Source organism: Hyperolius riggenbachi, chromosome 2 (assembly GCF_040937935.1).
Source record: "Hyperolius riggenbachi isolate aHypRig1 chromosome 2, aHypRig1.pri, whole genome shotgun sequence".
NCBI classification, from domain to species: domain Eukaryota; kingdom Metazoa; phylum Chordata; class Amphibia; order Anura; family Hyperoliidae; genus Hyperolius; species Hyperolius riggenbachi.
This window is the reverse complement of record NC_090647.1, coordinates 456,869,527-456,889,307: the sequence shown is the minus strand read 5'-3', so window position 1 is coordinate 456,889,307 and position 19,781 is coordinate 456,869,527. Positions and strand designations below refer to the sequence as shown.

At 42.7% G+C, this 19,781-nt stretch overlaps 1 protein-coding gene across 2 annotated transcripts in view; it reads left to right on the top strand.

The window, feature by feature from the left end:
- Positions 1-19,781, top strand: part of SMG6 (SMG6 nonsense mediated mRNA decay factor) — a 444,365-nt gene that overhangs the window by 404,798 nt on the left and 19,786 nt on the right. For both annotated transcript variants that reach the window (XM_068270085.1, XM_068270086.1), the window contains one exon: positions 5,960-6,103. In XM_068270085.1, the coding sequence (XP_068126186.1) occupies positions 5,960-6,103 (144 nt within the window). The remainder of the gene's footprint in view (positions 1-5,959; positions 6,104-19,781) is intronic.

Here is a 19,781-nt window from a genome sequence, read left to right as displayed (position 1 = left end):
ATTTAATTCTCTCACAGATGTGCCAAGCCCCTGCTCCTGATGAGTCCTTGTGACGAAACATGTCGGGCGGGGCTTAGGCACGGAAGTGAGAGCTACACGTGATATGGAAGGTGTGGGTGTACGGAACGGCGTCCCCGACCGGGAGAGAGGACCATAGCGCGCACGGATCCTACCCTCCGCACGGCAGGGGATACACCACGGCAGCCGGAGCCCAACCTAACGGGGGAGAGCCCGTCTTTAAAACTCTGTGCTTTTATGCAAGTCTTCAAATTGTAAGTGCAATAGCTTTTTATATTTAATAAACACATACAGTATTACACTATGTGGAGTTTTTTCCATTTGAGGAATATCTGTCATACACGGAGGCAAGCATAAACATCCTTAGAACAAGAGGACTATCCAGAAGAGGTGGGGGACGGCCCTAAGTGTCCCAAGGCGTATCTAGACCTAGTATAGGTCCTACCATCTGGTGAGTCTGGTCCTTAGTGGTGTGGTGGTGGTGATATTCACGAAGAGACCACAGACGGCAGACTGTTATTGTATGAGAGGAGGCCAATCAAATTGGGACCTGTGCTGCAACTCCTTGTATATACATAGAGACTTGAGGCTGTTGAAAGCGCTACCTTCTTTTCACATATAATTTATCCAACATAGAAGGAGCAGCTCCAAACTCATTAGGGTTTTTGTTTTTTAGTGTGTATACTATAAGGAACGTTGGAGTAGCGCTATCTCTATCTTTTCTAGACATTTGGGAAGCACTGCATTAAAAAAAAACAGGATTCTGTACAGTAAATGCATAAAACACTTTAAAAAAACCATGCTCTGTAAACACATTTTTTTGACGCATCCACAAATGTGATTGATAACTCTATCATGTGAGGAAGAAACCATATTTAAAGGACTACTGTAGGGGGTTAGAGGGAAAAAGAGGTGAACTTACCCGGGGCTTCTAATGGTCCCCCGCAGACGTCCTGTGCCTGCGCAAGCCACTCACCGATGCTCCGGGCCCCACCTCCGGTTCACTTCTAGAATTTCCGACTTTAAAGTTGGAAAACCACTGTGCCTGTGTGGCCGTGTCCTCGCTCCCACTGACGCCACCAGGAGTGCATTGCGCAGGCCTAGTGTGGCCTGTGCCTGCTCAGTATGCTCCTGGTGACGTCAGCGGGAGCAATGACACGGCTGCGCAGGCACAGTGGTTTTCCAACTTTGAAGTCAGAAATTCCAGAAGTGAACCGGAGCATCGGTGAGTGGCTGCGTGGGCACAGGACGTCTGCGGGGGACCATTAGAAGCCCCGGGTAAGTTCAACTCTTTTTTACTTTAATCAGCTCTGAGTCCCTTTATTCAAGAATCATCTAACGTGTATATGGAGCCAGTGATCATATACTAATTGCCATCCTGACTCAGGTGTTTAAGGGTGAAATAAGCAGTAGTCAAATGTTTAAAATTCCTGTAGGTGAGCTTCAAAACACTAACCTAGTCATAAATTCAAAAATGTAAAACTGCTCTTTTTCATTCTAAAATTAATTTTGCCCGGGGGTAGCGAATAGCATCATAGTGACCTTTTGCTCGTTAATTGAAAAATGCTGAAGCTGTACTTACCATCTGCTCATTGTTTAGGGAAAACACCTGAATTGTAAACTGCCACTAAATACACATTCGTCTTCATTTTTTAAAGGGAATTATTAGCGAGAGATGCATGGAAGGTGCCATTTCTGACTTCTATTTTGAAAATACTACTTTACCAGCTGTTGTGCTTTAATGCTTTCTGACTCACACTCGTGCTTTCTGACTCACAGACTCGTACAGAGTATGTAGGGTAAATCAGGTTTTGCTTACTACAGGCGTGGGATTCTAGAATATATTAAGGAACTTTAAGATGTAATGATAGGTACACACAATGCAATTTTCCATGAGATCAATGGGTTGAATTGATTATTCCTGGCATGTCTGATCTGCTCCCCATCAATAACGAAATCAGTTTTGTGCAGTACTGATCTGAAAACCCCATTATTGATCGTGAGCGGATTGGTCATGCCGTCGATCTGACGGGAAATTGTCTTATGTGTGTCTAGCTTAAGAAAGAAGTGGGATGAGGGGCAGTAGTCAAACTGGCTGATCAGAGAGAAATACAGCTTACTGTTCATCCGAATGAGCCTTAATAATGTGAATTTTTCATACAGATGAATGAGTGTTAGAGATGGATGTGGTAGATAAAAGATCTAAAGGAGCCCTTAACCAGGTCACAGTTTTGGGTCTAGTGAGATCCTGATTGGACAGATAATAGTTAAAAAAGGAACAACTCGCCTTTTTTTTATAAAGTATAGTCAACGTCCATATTAAATGATGGATTAACACATCGATAATAACGAGTACCTGTATGGTTTTCCATTGTTATCAGCTTGTTTCATTAACATTCACCATCATTTTCTAGTTAATTTTTTTTTCTGTTCAGTCCATCTCTGTATTTATGATTTCCACTGGATACTGATTTCATTTTTTGACTAAATCCATATTTAGAGATTAATTGCAAATTCCTCATTCTAGTTGTATCTGCCTCTATAATTAGCTGGCATTACATATAGTGGCAAGTGAGTGCAGAATGGCAAATACAGTCTCTACTATGCCAATCTGTAGCCACTTAAGGACCGTAGGCTTACATCCCCCTAGTGACCTGGCTATTTTTTACTAATTGGTGCTGCTTTAATAGCCCACTGCAGAGCACTACATGTTAGCACACAAATGACTCTGCAAAACACGCCCCCAGGACTTCACGCCAATTGGCGTTGATCGGTCCTGGGGGAGCCGCTGCGTTCACGCCAATTGGCATGGAGTGGTCGGCAAGAAGTTAAAGCCCACTGGCCAGTCTAGCCTTTTACTAGATTACCCTTTAGCAGACCGTTTATTTAGAGGCTTGCAAGTGCTCCAGGTCAATTTATTTTAGCACATTTTTTATTATTTTACATTTCCCTGCTTCTAATTAGTACTCCTGTAATGTGTATTTATGGCCACTTGTCACTAGGGGGCAGTGTGAGACAATAATAGAGGACTTCTGCTTTCAGTTTATATATTTTCTGCTAATGTAGAAAGAGATCAAAGCATTCCAAGAATTTACAGCACGAGGTCTGCCAACTGAAATCAAAAGCAGTGCACTCATCTCAAAAGTGAGAACTCTATTGAAGCTGCTAATGGGTTAAGGCTAGGTACGCATCGGGAGCTGCATTGAGTCCCCTGTAAAATCAGGAACAATATGTATAAGTTGCATTGCACATTGTGCGACCATTGGGTCACACACAGTCAATAAACAGTATGCTTCATTGTTAATGCACATATTATGCGGTAACGCACTGCATGCAGTGAGTTGGGATACTGTAGTCCGTTGGATCACATTGCTCTGAATGCACTCTGAACGTCGTATAGACTTTCTATTGCAGTGCGTCTTTCTCCACATAAAGCCTCCTCCACCCTATTCTAGTTACGTACAAGATGACCAAAGATAAGCTTCGTGAAGCTGGACACACCCTACAATCAGCACAAATAAAAATTCCATCATGCTTGGTTAGTGCTACGTTTGTGCCCATGTGTGCTGCAAAAATGATTTGTGCTGCTTTCATTTTGAAGATAATCGCACTTATTATTTCCAAAACAATACCTTCACCCAGCCCCCATACAACAACCTACAGACATGAAACTGGTATGGATGGGTAGTGCTCTGCATGTGCTCATTTGTGCTGCAAAAATCATCTTTCAATTTTGTATAGTTTTTGAGATATTCACGTTTTTATAAAGGTCAAAAGTTCACTCAGCCTCCCCTACAACATTGCAAAGGTTGAGCCAGCCTAAGTGAACTTTTGACCTTTATAAAAACGTGACTATCTCAAAAACTATAAAAGCTATAAAGATGATTTTTGGAACACAAATGAGCACATGCACAGCACTACCCATCCATACCAGTTTCATGTCTGTAGGTTGTTGTATGGGGGCTGGGTGATGGTATGGTTTTGGAAATAATAAGTGCTATTATCTTCAAAATCAAAGTAGTACAAATCTTAATTTTTGCTGCACAAATGGGCACAACATTAGCACTAACCAAGCATGAAAGAATTGTATTTGTGCTTATTGGAGAGGGGCCAACTTCACGGACCACCAAAAGCTATGCTCATTTTTTGTGATGAAAATTTATTGCATATACGATACAACTTGAACATGAGCCAGTCAATATTATTGGCTGCTCTTTAGCTCCATTTCAAGTTGCACCCTATTTGAAAGAAGAAAATGCTGTTTGAATGATCCACATTTTTTATATTCTTATGTATAGTATGTAGGTGGCAGAATTTGTTAACCTATGCCTGGGTCACATCAGAGTATAGTGTTGGCTACTAGAAGCTAGATTAACCAATTAGAATATGTGCATTTGTTATGATGACCAGCACCTACAGTGAGAGTTATTTTAAATAAATCTGTGGTCACCTTATTGTATTGGAAAATGTTCTTGCTGAAGGTGTGTCCATATAACCACCTTACCATAAATACCCTACAGGAATCCTCACCATTTTTGATGAGACAAAGTGTGCCAACTTTACCCATCTAATGTCAGATAGCAATGATCTATGAGATGCAAATAATTTCAAGTTGATGGAGGATTATGCAAATTCTGAATGCAAATATATGTAACTTGCAAATGGACCAGTCAAAAGTCTTCCTGGGCGGGAGTTGATTAGTCCATTCTCAAGCTGCATACATTTACATACAGAATTATTTGCACCTCATTAAAGAGTACTCCCACTGAAATAGACAGCGCCTGTAATGACTGCATGAGAGCGGAGGGGGGGGGGGGGGAGGCGGGGAGTTATGTGCCGCTCCTCGGCAGTTCAACGGCACCCATGTTTCCCAAGATTGACGGTGGCCATGTTTCCTAAGATGGTTGTAGGTCATTGGAAACCTCTGCCTGCATGGTCGCAGCAGCCGCATCCAGATTGCTGCCACACCAGTGGGCGTGCACAGAGCCCAGGTAGTGATTTGAAAAAAAAAATAGCCCGGGCTCGCTCTGTGAGGGAAGAGTAGCGATCACTTGCTTGATGACGTCAAGATTTTGCCCTGCAATCCACCATAATGCAGACAGAGGCTTCCATTACAGGCCCTGTCTATTTTCACTGGAAGTACTCTTTAACCATCTCCTCTTGGTGGACATTTTTCTTTTTAAACCAGTCCAGGTTTGTTGGATCACCGATAGAGGGACTGGCTGTTAATGGGAAGATGCAAGAGAGTTCTTTTTCAGCATTATCTTCTACAGATTAAAATTGTTTTGTTTAGCTAGCAGAAAAAATAATCTCCTCATGGTCAAGAGTTTGACAGTGATTCCGACACTACTGCAACCAGATGTTGACTGGTTGCAGTGGGAAACACTGATCGCACACCTGAAACAAGCATGAGGCTAATCCAGACAGACAGTCAGAAACACCTGATTGGCATGCTTGTTCGAGGCAGAGGATCTGCAGGACAGCCAGGCATTTTGCACTGTTTAAATGGACATAAATATGTCAGCATCCACATGCCTCTCTGTTCAGGTGTGCTTTAATTGGCTACACTGTCTCAGAAGCCTGGAGGAACAACTCTCAAGGGCAACACAGATCTTCTTCCTTCCAGAATGTTCAAACTATGCAAACCTTTGTACAGAAGTAAAGCAAGAAGGAAGCATGTGCACATTGCTGAATGGAAGATATTTAATGGCATATTGGTGTTCTTTGTCTCTAAATCCTCTTCCCTCCTGTCCCATAATGTCTGAGGCGTATTTCCATCTGTAGTGTGACTTACAGTATGCCAGTTGTTTGCACTACAGGTCAATGGAAATATCGTCTGCTCAGAAAGGAAGTAAATCTTCCAGGTAATGCTTAGTTTATTTCTGCAGGTGATGCACAGTAAATCTCGTACTAACTGCTCATAAAACTCTCTTTATACCAGGATGATGTAGTGATCGAGGAGTTCGTAGAGGATTCTGAGCTAGAAAGCAGCGGAACAGAGCATGATTTCCGGGAGCTGCGTGCTAGAAAGCAGGCACTAGCGAGGAAGCTGGAGGAGCAGAAACGTAGGCAGAAGAAAATCCAGGTAACCCATCATGCATTTTACCTGTGCCGAATACTATTTATGCTGCCCACACACTGAGATTTTGTTTGATCTGCTGGATCGGTGAAATTTATATTGCATACTCATGAGGGTCGACTTGGTTGGGTATAATTTGAAAATTGAATAATAATGTTGGTTACAAGTACGTAGCTACTCATAATCAATATTTAAATTAGATAGTGCTGCTCGTGGTAGAGGGTGGTTAACGTACCTATGCCGCCGCCTATAGCTGAGGTGTTCCACTTGTGGTCCTTGTAACTCCACTACTTCCTCCTTCAAACCCGGAAGAAGGAAGTTAACAACCCTCCCCCTGCCACGCGCAGCACTATCTAATTTGAATTTCAATTACGAGTAGCTACTGGTACATAACATCACTAAATTTGAATAGATTGTCCACTTAGACCCTCTGGCCTCTTTCGCATCAGAGGCTGATCTGCACGCTTGTCAGGCAGTTCAGCCTTCTGACTGCTACCCACAAGCACCATTCAGCTGCAGCAATGCTCAGATGTGGCTCATGGGATTGCTGCTTCAGCGCCAGAACCGAGTGCTTATGAGCAGCTGACAGGAGGGGAGTTCATTGCCTTAAGCCTCTTATGTGAAAAAGGCCTCATACTGTCCTGCTTGATGTTACATTTTGTTTTGACTCATCAAGTCTGCCACAAAACCTGAGTGGAGGGGAGATTTTACTAGCTGCTCCATGCCAATGGGGAAAGTCCCAAACGTATTGAACAGTACAATTATTTGGCAATAGGGCAGTGAGGTCCATCACTAATCAAGCTATTCTGTTAGTTTTCCACATAAAGCTATACCCCTCCATTCTTGCCAAATACATTTTACCCTAACTTTTTTCCTATAGTAAAAATACCAGATCGGTAAATAAATACATATAGATTTGCTTCTTAGACCAGTTTGAGAATGTAAAAACTATCTTGATGCAAAGATGACGATCGAAAATGTTCTTTAAAAAGTGTTTGTGTAGTCAGCATGTCTCAGTATACAAATTCCCTGCTCTAGTATCTGGCTGGCTGTAGGAATGATGAGAGATACAAATAATTCTAAGTTAATGCAGGAATATGCACATTTAAGCTGCATACATTTGCATTCAAAATCTGCATACGCCTGCAATTATGGAATGAATTCCTCAACTCTGAATTATTTGCATCTCAATGACTATCCCTAGCTGTCCGCTATTCCTAGAAACTTGTACATACAGTGGGTGTAGAAAAGAATTGCCCCTTCAAAAAAGTGTTACTAATCGCTAGTGTTGATGTTCGAATTCGGGGCCCGAACATATACATTAAGCACTGAACAGTAGGAGGGGGGTGTGTTTCGTTTAACTCCGATGCTTCCTACTTCCAGCTTGGAAGGAAGTATCGGCGTTATATGGAACACACCTGTTCAATGCTGAAATGGTGCTTGAATGTGTATGGCACTTTAAATAAAAATAAGCTATAATTGCTGAAATCCAGGTAGACCCAGTTATTCTTGTCCTTTTAAGTATAAGTCTACCCAGCAAGGTTATTGGATACAAATTTGTAACCGGGAGGGGTTAATTACTGCACTGCATAAAATATTGTAGCCATTAGCCTCTCCTGGCCATACACTGCAGCCAATAACTCCTACCACTCCCCCTCTGTAGTAAGTACTGCAGCCCAGTATCTTTCCCCCTGCCATTTCCTTGTTGATTGTTGTGGCCAGTGTTTCAGACCTGTGTTTTCTTGCCATTTACTTTATCAAGAAAGTGTCACTCAGCACCGGATAAATTGTTACAAATGGGAAAGGCTATGAGTCAGAAATGTAGGTCCCACTCAAGTACAAGTCGATCCCTATACTTTTATTTAGTGAGTCAGACCTAAAATTCTAGATTTGCAGTCTTGTATATACTGTAATTACATTCTCCATTGCACACCAGGCTAATTGACTTCCATCTATGATCAGTTGTAATCCATTTGACTAGTGCAGTAAAAAACATCTAATTCGGTAGTATTCCAGAGCTAGATAGTGCAACTGAAGGCAACTAATCAATTATGGAAGGCAAGGCGCAATCAAAAGGTCTCATGGATAAAGTTGTAAGCTACATACACACATTGCATACCATGGCAGCCGATAAAGACCTCCTCAGCCAAGAATCTAGTGTGAATCCAGAATGTGTACAGCACCCGCATGTTATCTGCATTGAGTAATTATAGATGGAAATACAATTCTTTATTTCAGGATGTAAAGCAACAATATGGGAATTTCTTTTTGAAGGGATTGATTCTTTTCTATGCCCTCCTGTATCTTTAGGGCAAGCTTCAGTCATCACTGGCAGGCACTAGGACATATTCTTTAACGTTGGTATAGATCTGAGCTTATTTCCTGGGAGGAAATAGCGGAAATGAGGCTGTGAGAAAAAATATTGTCTCAATAACGATTTTGTGAATAAAGTCAGCCTTCTGACAGGAGGCAGATTTTAAACTGTGTGCTTGGGTAATTATGTATATGTAATTCTTACTTGGTTGATTAAAGTTCTTGAAATAGCTGCCCTTTGTTTCTGTCGTCCCTCTCCCTGTCTGGTATGCCTGCTCTGTGTTGTCCGTCACATACCTGTCTCTCATGGGACGCTACGCGAGTGACATCACCAGCCGCCAGTGTAGGAGCAGGAAGGTAAACAGCTATGTGGGCAGCGATGCTGGGGAGTGCGCTCTATTGTCCTTCTTTTTTTTTCTGGACAGCGTTTCTTAGTAACGGGATTGCTGTCAGGATTGCAGTACTTTGTGTTTCCAGGAATACATGGTTATATATGAAATGCCAATGACTGCATTCACTTAGCAGATATCACAGGATAATTACATTTTCAGATGTGGCCTTTTTTTTAGACTATCTCTTGAAACTTTATTTTCTCGTTCTTTAATTAGTCTGACTTTACATTGTAATGCTTTTTACCATTGAGGGCTTATTTATTTAAAGTCTGAAAAGTAGGTTTAATGTTCTTATGGGAGATAGCAGTGCTGGCAGATCGGCCAATTCTCCACTTGCTTGGAACGTGTTTCTGCTGTGGTGAAAATTGAGAGGCTTAGCCAGTTTATAAAGGTACTTTGCAAGGTCCATCTTGCTTTTCCAATTCTCACAGGTTGCTTTTGGGTGATCTGTGCAAATAGGAATCCCAAAGCAGAGCTATTTGGCCCTGCATGGTCTTGGCACAGAGCATGTGGCTCTCTGTAGGAATGAATGGAGTGCTGGAGGCGTTGCCAAGGTCTGCTTGCATGAAGTTGTGTCATCTCGGCACTGGCTTCAGCTTGGCACAAGACACCGAGGTTCAGCACAGAGGCTACAGTGGGACCTTCTACAGCAGACACATACAGAAATCTGTTTTTTTTTTATAGTTTAGCTAGTTAATGAGGGATAATGAGAGGATTACGGTAGGGTAGTTTAGGTTTTGGGCAAGAGTATAAAGTTAGGCTGTGTTCAGACAATATAATGGTTGGTGTCAGGTTCAGGCTTCAAAACATCTCTGCACTTATGGGCCTCGGCTAGTTACACACCGAGGAAGAACGCGTTGGAGGAGATGACTACCCACTCTGCTGTTGAGTTTGCTCTTCAATGCTGACTGGCAATCAGAGCTCTGAATCTTGGGTGCACTCCTGAGGCTGTAAACCTATAGCTGTTGTCGCCGTGACTTTAGTGTATCTGGGCTGATTGATCTGACAAGTGCCTCGGCATAGCCTGTGTATTGGCACTGAATCATTGTGTCAATAGCTGGAGCTAAAGATCTTTTGATACCTGTTTGGCAGCAATAGGAAAAGCACCAACTAAATTGCTGTTTTTTGTGGTGCACCCCATAGGCAGTCTAGCCAGATTTGGCAGTGTGGAAGGTTGTTGGATGGAGGTGTGTATCATCTGGAACACGCCATGGCAGCAATATTTTAATTGGTTTTCATTTTTAAAAAAAATTGACTATCTTTAGGTCTGTGGTTCTTCTGATTTGTAGATTTGATATACATTCACCTCATTGAGGCATAGCTACCGTAATACAGTGGCTGAGGAGTGAGTCTTTTTTGTGTATTCATGACTCTGCTTCACCCCTTCCGACCTTCCTAAGTAGTTTGGGAGCTAAGCGCAGTACAGATGCCTTCTGTTGCTATGTGGGAGGTGAGCAGGGATGACACACGGCAGATCTGCTTCTGTCTGGATGGGTAAGGGGAGGCAGGCCTCGGGGGGGAACACCTGTGCACATGCTAGATTCTCGCCCAAGATGGACCTGACTGGCTGCCTTGGCTGTGCACAGTCTACTATTCTGCCTTTTCTCCTATTGGAGAGAATTCACCTCACTTCCTTTTTTTAGCAACTTTCTTGAGACTAGAATCGGCCTTTCCATGCAAATTTCCATAGACTTGAAACTAAGACTGTGGAGTCCAGTATCTGCTGATCAGGGATAGTCAATGAGATGAAAATATTTCCGAGTTGATGCAGGATTCTGCTATTTTTTTCTTGAAAATTAACCTGGGGAATTCCACCTCAGCGGGATTCGATTGGCCCATTTTCAAGCTGCATACGTTTGCATAACCCTGCGTCAACTTGGATTTATTTGCATCTCATTGACCATCCCTTTTGCTGATCAGCGTGATGGCAGCAGTTTAATTGAGCAGCAATTCCTGAGTTTTATTGGCTCCATTTCAGATCATTGGACATTTGCATGTTAACCTCTAAAGTCAAGCTCGTTTCTGCTTAAGCTTGGGAAGTGAGAGGAAAACTTTCCAATGAGCTTTCATACAGAAGTAAAAGCCTGATAAATGGCCAAACCATTTCCTACTTTGACTGAGACAAAACGTGAGTTTTTACAATAGTTCCACTTTAATGATATTGTAACTATTCTGTGGTATGCAAGTCAAGTTTTGATGGTACTTCAAGACTTCCACTTAAATCAGTGGTCCCCAAACGTTTTCAGTCAAGGGCCGGGTCAACATACTTCAAACTAAGGGGGGATGCCGGAGTATACGTAATATGATGTAGAAAACATTACATTGAACCTAGGTAGTGCAAATTACCTGTTAACACGTGCAGCCCTTTTGTCTCCCATTTAAAGGAGTCATCAAGCAAGTAATTCTACCCCCAGTACTACTTACCCGGGGCTTCCTCCAGCCCCTGGCAGCTGCTATATCCCTCGCTGCAGCTCCGCTCTCTGCCGCTGGCCCCAGTCCCCGCGATGGTGCAGAGGCCGAGTGCCGATAGCTGGCCCCAGTCCCCGCGATGGTGCAGAGGCCGAGTGCCGATATCCATCACCTCCACGTGGTCCGGAGTGTACTGCGCAGGCACAGTAGTTCTGCACCTGCGCAGTACGTTCCGGACTACGTGGAGGTGATTGACAGTGGTGCTCGTGCAGGCGCAGTAGAGGAAGACCTGGTGAGGCACCGTCAGGGACCGGGGGCCAGCTGCTGAGAGCGGAGCTGCGGTGAGGGACATAGCAGCTACCACGGGCTGGAGGAAGCCCCGGGTAAGTAGTACTCTGGGTAGCATTACTTGCTTGAGAACTCCTTTAACCAAAGCAGATATTATGCCCCCAACACAGCATGTGCAGATAGTAAAAAAAACTCTTTGCGCCAGACAATAAAGCATACCCGGGGACAATATATCGACCAATTAGACAGCAGTGTCACCTGATGCAGAATTGGATTGGAAGCCACCGAATGACTGCTTGCTGGCTTCGCTGTGGATTGGTGGTGTCAGCACTGCTATTCTATATGTGAGCCACCAATATTTTAAGATGCAGTGGACTGCATCTATATGTAATACATGTTGTGGGTGGAGGGCCGGTGAAAAAGCCTCAGGGGGCAGCATTCGGCCCGTGGGCCTTAGTTTGAGGACCACTGACTTAAATTGATCCTTCATACCGTTGTTTTTTTTCCAAGCTGGTATACCACAGTGGGAAAGTTCATTTTCTCTTCTGTTCATACTGGCCACTGCTGCTGGTCACATCTCCATGGTAGTGATGAGTGACGTGCATTGAGCGGTGTCTGCTTTTTTAAGGGGGGGGGAAGGGAGGGTCTCTGTGAAGTATTCCTTTGATGCAGAAGCCCAGTTACAGTTTCTGTGCCCCCTTAAGCTCATTACACATGCTCGATCCCCGAGCATCGTTGTAGAATCCCTGACGGTTTGCAATAAATGCCTTCATCCCCTATATGAATTCAATGATGGCACAGTGACAGTCTACCAATTGTATCATTAGTGGAAGCACTAACTGTGGACAAATGGCGTAAGTTGTTTGAATGGAGTGATCACTTGTTATCGATTAATACGAACAACACCAATTATTTGAACCAATCTGTTCTGGCACTCTACATGGACGATAACCGCTGACTTTTACACTGGTACGCTGGTAGACTTATTTTAAACTATTCTCGCCCCACCCATTGTTACTGGTTCGTTCGGGAGACGGCAGTTAAGTGTGTGTACAGAGCAGTACTGGGGGGTCCCTTAAAGATAATCTGTACTCTAAAATTCTTTCAATAAAAAGCATACCATTCTATTCATAATGTTCTCCTGGGCCCATCTGTGCTGTTTCTGCCACTCCCTGCTGCAATCCTGACTTGTAATTACCATTTTTAGGCAGTGTTTACAAACAAGACATGGCTTCTAACTAGTGTGATAGGCTTGAGAGTAGCTCAGTCTCTGACTCATACAGAGCTTGGAGAGGGTGTGTATAGCTTCTGCCAATGACAAGCAGTGCAGCACATTCCACACATTCCAGCCTCAGCCGACAGAAGAGAGAAGATTAGCTCATATAACAGAGATAACACAGCGACTGTGCAACTAGAAAACGCTGCAGTAAAACACAGACCACATTAGATCAGGTATAGGAACTTATAGGATAGAAGAAATAAGGCTGAAAATTTGGTTACAGAGTCTCTTTAAACTCTGGATCCAATTTGCCCCCTGAAGCCATCAAGAGTCTGTCAGTACTGCCCCTCATAGTAGTGCTTTCTGTCGCAGTGTCAGTCTGATACAGGCCCAGTGGGAGACGTCCTCCAGGATATCACTGCAGACACAAAACAGTGCTGAATCTTCACACAGTGACTGTGCAGTATAATTACAAAACAGGATGTGCCATCATGTTCCACCACAAATAGCATTTGTGGTTGAGATGTACTGTAATTACTCTGCAACTAATGAATATAACTTTATTGCGACTGTGATAATGAGGGGAATGAGCACCTTAAGCCAGGACTAATTTGTTGTTTGTGTAGAAATTGTTTTCAGTGTATTGTTGCATGTTGTGCTTAAATCCTACCCGTGTTCATGCAGATGTGTGTTCAGCGTTTAAGCTTACAAGGGGGGAAGGCTTACAGTGTCCTGTTCTCCCAGATGAGCCACTAACTGATACCAAAGGGAAAGATATTAGTTCTCCATCTTCCTGCCCCCACCTCCACCAATGCCCAGGGCCCTTTACTTCCATAATTCTTTATTTTGTAGTCTTGAATCGTTGCCAGACACATCTGTCTCACCATATGCATGAACCCTGCAATCTGTGCTGAGCAACTTGTAATACAGCTCCGGTGAAAGCCCTTCTGGGACCCAACACACATGCATACCCTTCAGCAATTGGCCGGCTGCCCAGAGCCAGCCTGGTTACTCACCTTTCATACACCTAATTGAAGCATTCTGAAACTGCAAGATCCGTCAGTCCACCTTGATAATAAGAGAACAAAATGGCCATTCCTGAGGTGATTTACCACAATGATTGGCCTTTGCCATGCCTTCACAAGCCATTCAATGTTTTGTACACAGAGTTAACTTTTTAAAGGGAATCTGAAGTGAAAATAAACTTATGATATGATTTGTATGTGTAGTACAGCTAAGAAATAAAACATTAGCTGCAGAGATATGAGTGTAATATTGTTTCCAGTACAGGAAGAGTTAAGAAACTCCAGTTGTTATCTATGCAAAAGAGCCACTGATCTCTCCAAGACTTTTTTAAAGTCACAGAGAGCTCGGTCTTCTGAAATGTATCATCTCAACTATCTGTCACTGTATCTTGTTTTTTTTCTGCAGAGAAAAGTTCAAAAGTTCACTAGCCTGTTCTGTGAAGTCATTTAGAATGCTGAGTGTAGTGTGTAAACTGCAAATATTATAGAATGATGAAATACAAATAAAAAAACTGACTGAAAATAAAAAATATGAGAATATTTTCTTTGCTACTAATGTTCTAGTAATTATCCGTACTACACAACCAATTCATTATATCATATTTTTTTTCGCTTCAGTGTCACTTTAACCTCGATCTCCTGGCCCAGTGAGGTTTTAACCTTTCAAGTCTCGCTGTCTTTTATATTATAAAAATAACAATAGTGCACTTATTTTTCTTTGGATTTGCATAACAAAGTGCCGAGTGTAATGCTGGAAACTTTTCTCAGTGGTTTTCCTGTCAGTCACACGGTTTACTAAAATGTTAGTCTCGGACACGCCTCCAAGCTGGCGATGATGTCACTGTGTGGCTCCTCCCATAAATTTGCTGGCAAGTTTTCATGTTGCTGATTTTACACATCACGATCAGCCTGTTCAAGTAGGAAAGTAAATCTTTATTTTTGTGTCTGACAGAATGAGGGTTGATGTTTAAATATTAATCTTACCCTTCAGAGCAGCTATGACTTTATTTCTATAAAGTAAAAAGATTATAGCTGCAAGATATTAAAACATTATCAACTCACTATAAAGAAATTAATTTGTTATATCATTGTTGTCCGACAAACCTTTGAGCCATAATATTGGACTAAATTATATGAATGCGCAGCATATTACATTAGCTATATTGTCATAAAATGTATCGGTGTGAGACGCACATCACTATGGTCACCGCACACCTCCCAGAGTAGCATGGTGGCAGAGGTGGAAGAGCAGGGCTATAGTCACATGACCACATTATCAAATATTAACATAAGTATCTGTATTCTTTTTAAACATCTGTAAAGTTTAAAAAGAATAAAAGGTATGGTTTGTACAGGTGGGGATAGAGCTGAACTACATAATCTGGAGATGTTTCGACTACCATCTAACTTTAGACATTTTCCTCATATGGGATCTAGGCTAAACTCTTGGCTATTACTGCCCTATTCCACGTGTGCCAGCTGCTAGGCCTAAACGATTTTAGGAAAAAAATTGAATTGAGCGATTTCTGTCCGTAACCATGATTTTGATTTGATTCACGATTTTCTTTAAATCAAGCTTTTTTTTCCCCTCTGTGCCTCTCTGTCCTAGTCTCTCTTTGTGCACCCTCTCGGTCTCTCTTGCCCTCTCTGTGTCTCTTTGTGCCTCTTTTGTCTCTGTGCCCCCTCTGTTTCTCTCTGTGCCCGCTCTGTCTCTCTGTGCCCAAAGCTGTGGCAGTGCTGGATATACCTTCCAGCACGAGTCCAGCAATTCCTGTGTATCCACTTCGCCTCCTGCAGGCTCCAATGCACAGCATACTTCCTGTATGTCATGTGACATACAGGAACCAGGAAGTATGCTGTGCACAAGAGCTGGCAGGCGGCGTTAGAGGATTGACAGCGTTGGCCTCATGCGGAAGGTATGTTCAACACTGCCGATGCTGTGAGCCGCACATGCCGGGTCTTGGGGGAAGTTTGAAGCTGCTTCTTCAAACTTCCTCCACGTGGAAATTACGTAATTGCAAAAATTGCCACTTCGACGATTCAGAAATTGTGATCTTAGTGATCGCGATTTCGTGTGTGTGTGTGTCTCGAAAACAGCTTGACCGATTTGAACGAAACTTGGTACACAGATCCCTTACTACCTGGTATGATATGTTCTGGGGGTCTCGCGTCCCCCCTGCACACGTGGGCAGAGCTACAAACAGCCAATCAGATTTCACCCATTCAAGTCAATGGAAAAAATGTAAAAGGCTCCCATTCTCACAGTAATCAAGCCAGAGTCCCCACACTTGGCACAGGTGGTCACTTCATGACCGAGGTTACAAATCCAGGAAAAGTGGGCGGAGCATAAAACAGCCAATCAAATTTCAGCCATTCATTTTAAATGGGAAAATGTAAACTGCAGCCATTCTTAGACTGTTAATGACATGGTTCTCAATCTTGCCACAGTTGGTCACTGGGTGAATGCGATTAAGATTCAAGAAAGTGGGTGGAGCCTACAACAGCCAATCAAAATTCATCTATTGATTTTCAAGGGGAATATTTAAACTGCTGCTATTCTTACACTTTTAATGGCAGAGGCTTCAAACTTGCTACAGTCGGTCATTGGGTGACTGGGGTTCAAATTCACTAAACGGGAGGGGCCACAAACAGCCAATCAGATTTCCTTGGTGGATAAACTGCTTCCATTCACACATTTTTGATGCCAGGAACCAAAACACTCACAAACTTGGTCATTGAGTGTCTGTGTGTCAAGGTTACAAAAAGTGGGCGGGGCCAAAACCAACTTTTACTGGGGGGAAAAAACCTGCAGCCATTCTTACACAGTTAATGGCAGGGTTCTCAAACTTTGCACGGTTGGTCACTGGGTGAATGAGATTAAGATTTTGGAAGCTGGGTGGAGCCTACAACAGCCAATAAAAATTCACCTTTTGATTTTCAAAGGGAATATTTAGGCTGCCATTCTCACAGTAATCAAGCCAGAGTCTCCACACTTGGCACAGGTGGTCACTTCATGACCGAGGTTACAAATCCAGGAAAAGTGGGCGGAGCATAAAACAGCCAATCAAATTTCAGCCATTCATTTTAAATGGGAAAATGTAAACTGCAGCCATTCTTAGACTGTTAATGACATGGTTCTCAATCTTGCCACAGTTGGTCACTGGGTGAATGCGATTAAGATTCAAGAAAGTGGGTGGAGCCTACAACAGCCAATCAAAATTCACCTATTGATTTTCAAGGGTAATATTTAAACTGCTGCTATCCTTACACTTTTAATGGCACAATGGGCGGAGCCAAAACCAACTCTTACTGGGGGGGGGGGGGAACTGCAGCCATTCTTACACCGTTAATGGCAGAGCCACAAACAGACAGATTTTTTTATTTTTCAACGGGAATATACAAAGTATTGATACCAAGGACCCCAAAACTGATAACCTTAATAATTGAGTGACTGTATGTCAAGGTTAGAAAAAGTGGGCGGTGCCAACTAAATTTTTAACATGGCAGGGTTCCCAAACTTTACACAATTGGCCACTGGGTGACTGGGATGAATATTCAGAAATGTGGGTGGAGCCTACAACAGCCAATCAAAATCCACTTATTGATTTTCAAAGGGGAATATTCACATTGCTACCATTCTTACATTGTTGATGGCAGAGGCTGATACAGTCAGTCATTGGGTGACTGGGGTCCAAATTCACTAAAGGGGTGGAGCCACAAACAGCCAATCAGATTTGTTAGATTGATTTCAGCCATTCTGTTATTGGCAGAGTTCTCAAACTGGGTGGGTGGGTGACACAGTTGGTCACTGGATGACTGGGACTAATTTTCAGGAAAGTGGGTGGAGCCTACAGCAGCCAATCAAAATTCACCTTTTGATTTTCTAGGGGGAATATTTACATTGCTTAATGGCAGAGGCCTAAAATCTGCTACAGTCAGTCACTGGGAGACTGGGGTTTAAATTCTGAAGGAAGCGGGCCAAAAACAGCCAAACAAATTTGTTTAATTTCAATGATAAAATGCAACTTATTGATGCCAAGGACCCCAAAGCTCATAAAATTGGTCATTGAGTGACTGTATGTCAAGATTACAAATAGTGGGCGGAGCCAAAAACTAACTTTTTTATGTGAAAATGTAAACTGCAGCTTTTCTTACACTGTTATTAGCAGGGTTCTCAAACTTTGCACAGTTGGTCACTGGGTGATTAGGATTCATATTTGGAAAAGTAGGTGGAGCCTACAAGAGCCAATCAAAATTCACAGATTTTCAAGGCCATTCTTACACTTTTAATGGCAGAGGCCTCAAACTTGCTACAGTCGGTCGTTAAGTGTCTGGGGTTCAAATTCAGTAAAGAGGTCGAGCCACAAACAGCCAGATTTCTTTGCTGGATAAACTGCTTCCAGTCACACAATTTGGATGCCAGGAACCCAAAAGCTCACAAACCTGGTCATTGAGTAGTGACTGTGTGTCAAGGTTACAAAAAGTGGGTGGAGTTAAAAACAGATTTTTTTTCTGGGAAATTGTAAACTGCAGCCTTTCTTAACTGTTAATGGCAGGGTTCTCAAACTTTGCACAGCTGGTTACTGGGTGACTGGGATTAATATTCAGAAAAGTAGGTGGAGCCTAAAAATGCCAATCAAAAAACACATGTCGCTTTTCAAGTAGAATATTCAAATTGCTGCCATTCTTGCACTGTTAATGGCACAAGCCTCAAACCTGGTTTAGGCTCCCTGCACACTGCAAATCCGTTTTCCGATTCCGTTTCCGATTTTCCCTGAATACATTCAACAGAAAAACGGATCAAAAAACGCAGCATGCAGTTAAGATTAAAAATCTGAATCGGAATCGGATGTAAAAACAGATTAAAAAGCGGAATCGGAATCTGAAATGCATGCAGTGTGCAAGAGGCCACAGTTGGTAATTGGGTCACTGGAGTTCAAATTCAGAAAAGGGGACAGAACCACAAACCGTGAATCAGATTTGTTTCGTTTCATGGGAAAATACAAATTATTGATGCCAAGGACCCGAAAGCTCACAAACTTGGTCATTGAGTAACTGTGTGTCAAGGTTATAAACAGTGGGCGGAGCCCAAAAAAAATTTCACAGGGAAAATGTAAACTGCAGCCATTCTTACACTGTTTATGGCAGGGTTCCCAAACTTTGCCCAGATTAATATTTAGGGAAGTGAGTGGAGCCTATAATAGCCAATCAAAATTCACCTGTTGATTTTCAAGTGGAATATTTAAATTGCTGCCATTTTTACACTGTTAAGAGCAGATGCCTCAAACCTGCTACAGCTGGTCATTGGGTGACTGGGGTTCAAATGCTGGAGAGGGGGTGAAGCCACAAACAGCCAATCTGATTTGTTTAATTTCTATTGGAATATACAAATTGATGCCAAGGACCCCAAAGCTCACAAACTTGGTCATTGAGTGTTTGTGCGTTAGGGTTAGAAAGCGGGCGGAGCCAACACCAGTCAAATACATACACAGGCAACACCGGGTCATCAGTGGGTGGAGACAAATATAAATTTCACTGGGAAAATGTAAACTGCAGCCATTCTTACACTGTTGATGGCAGGGTTCTTAAACTTTGCACAGTTGGTCACTGGGTGACTGGGATTAATATTCTGAAAAGTGGGTGGAGCCTACAAAAGTGAATCAAACTTCACCTATTGCTTTTCAAGGGGAATATTTAATTGCTGCCATTCTTGCACTGTTAATGGCACAGGCCTCAAACCTGGTACAGTTGGTTATTGGGTGACTGGGGTTCAAATTCAGAAAAGGGGGTGGAGCCACAAACAGCCAATCAGATTTTTTTTTCATTTCAATGCAAATTGATACCAAAGACCGCAATGCTCACAAACTTGGTCATTGAGTAATTGTGTGTTAGGGTTAGAAAAAGTATGCGGAGCCAACACCAGCCAAATACATACCCGGGCAACGCCGGGCAATCAGCTAGTATCAATATATTACAGCCTCTCTCTTTCGTATACAGATGTACAGACCCCTTGAACAGCAGTTGTGCTGCTCCTCATT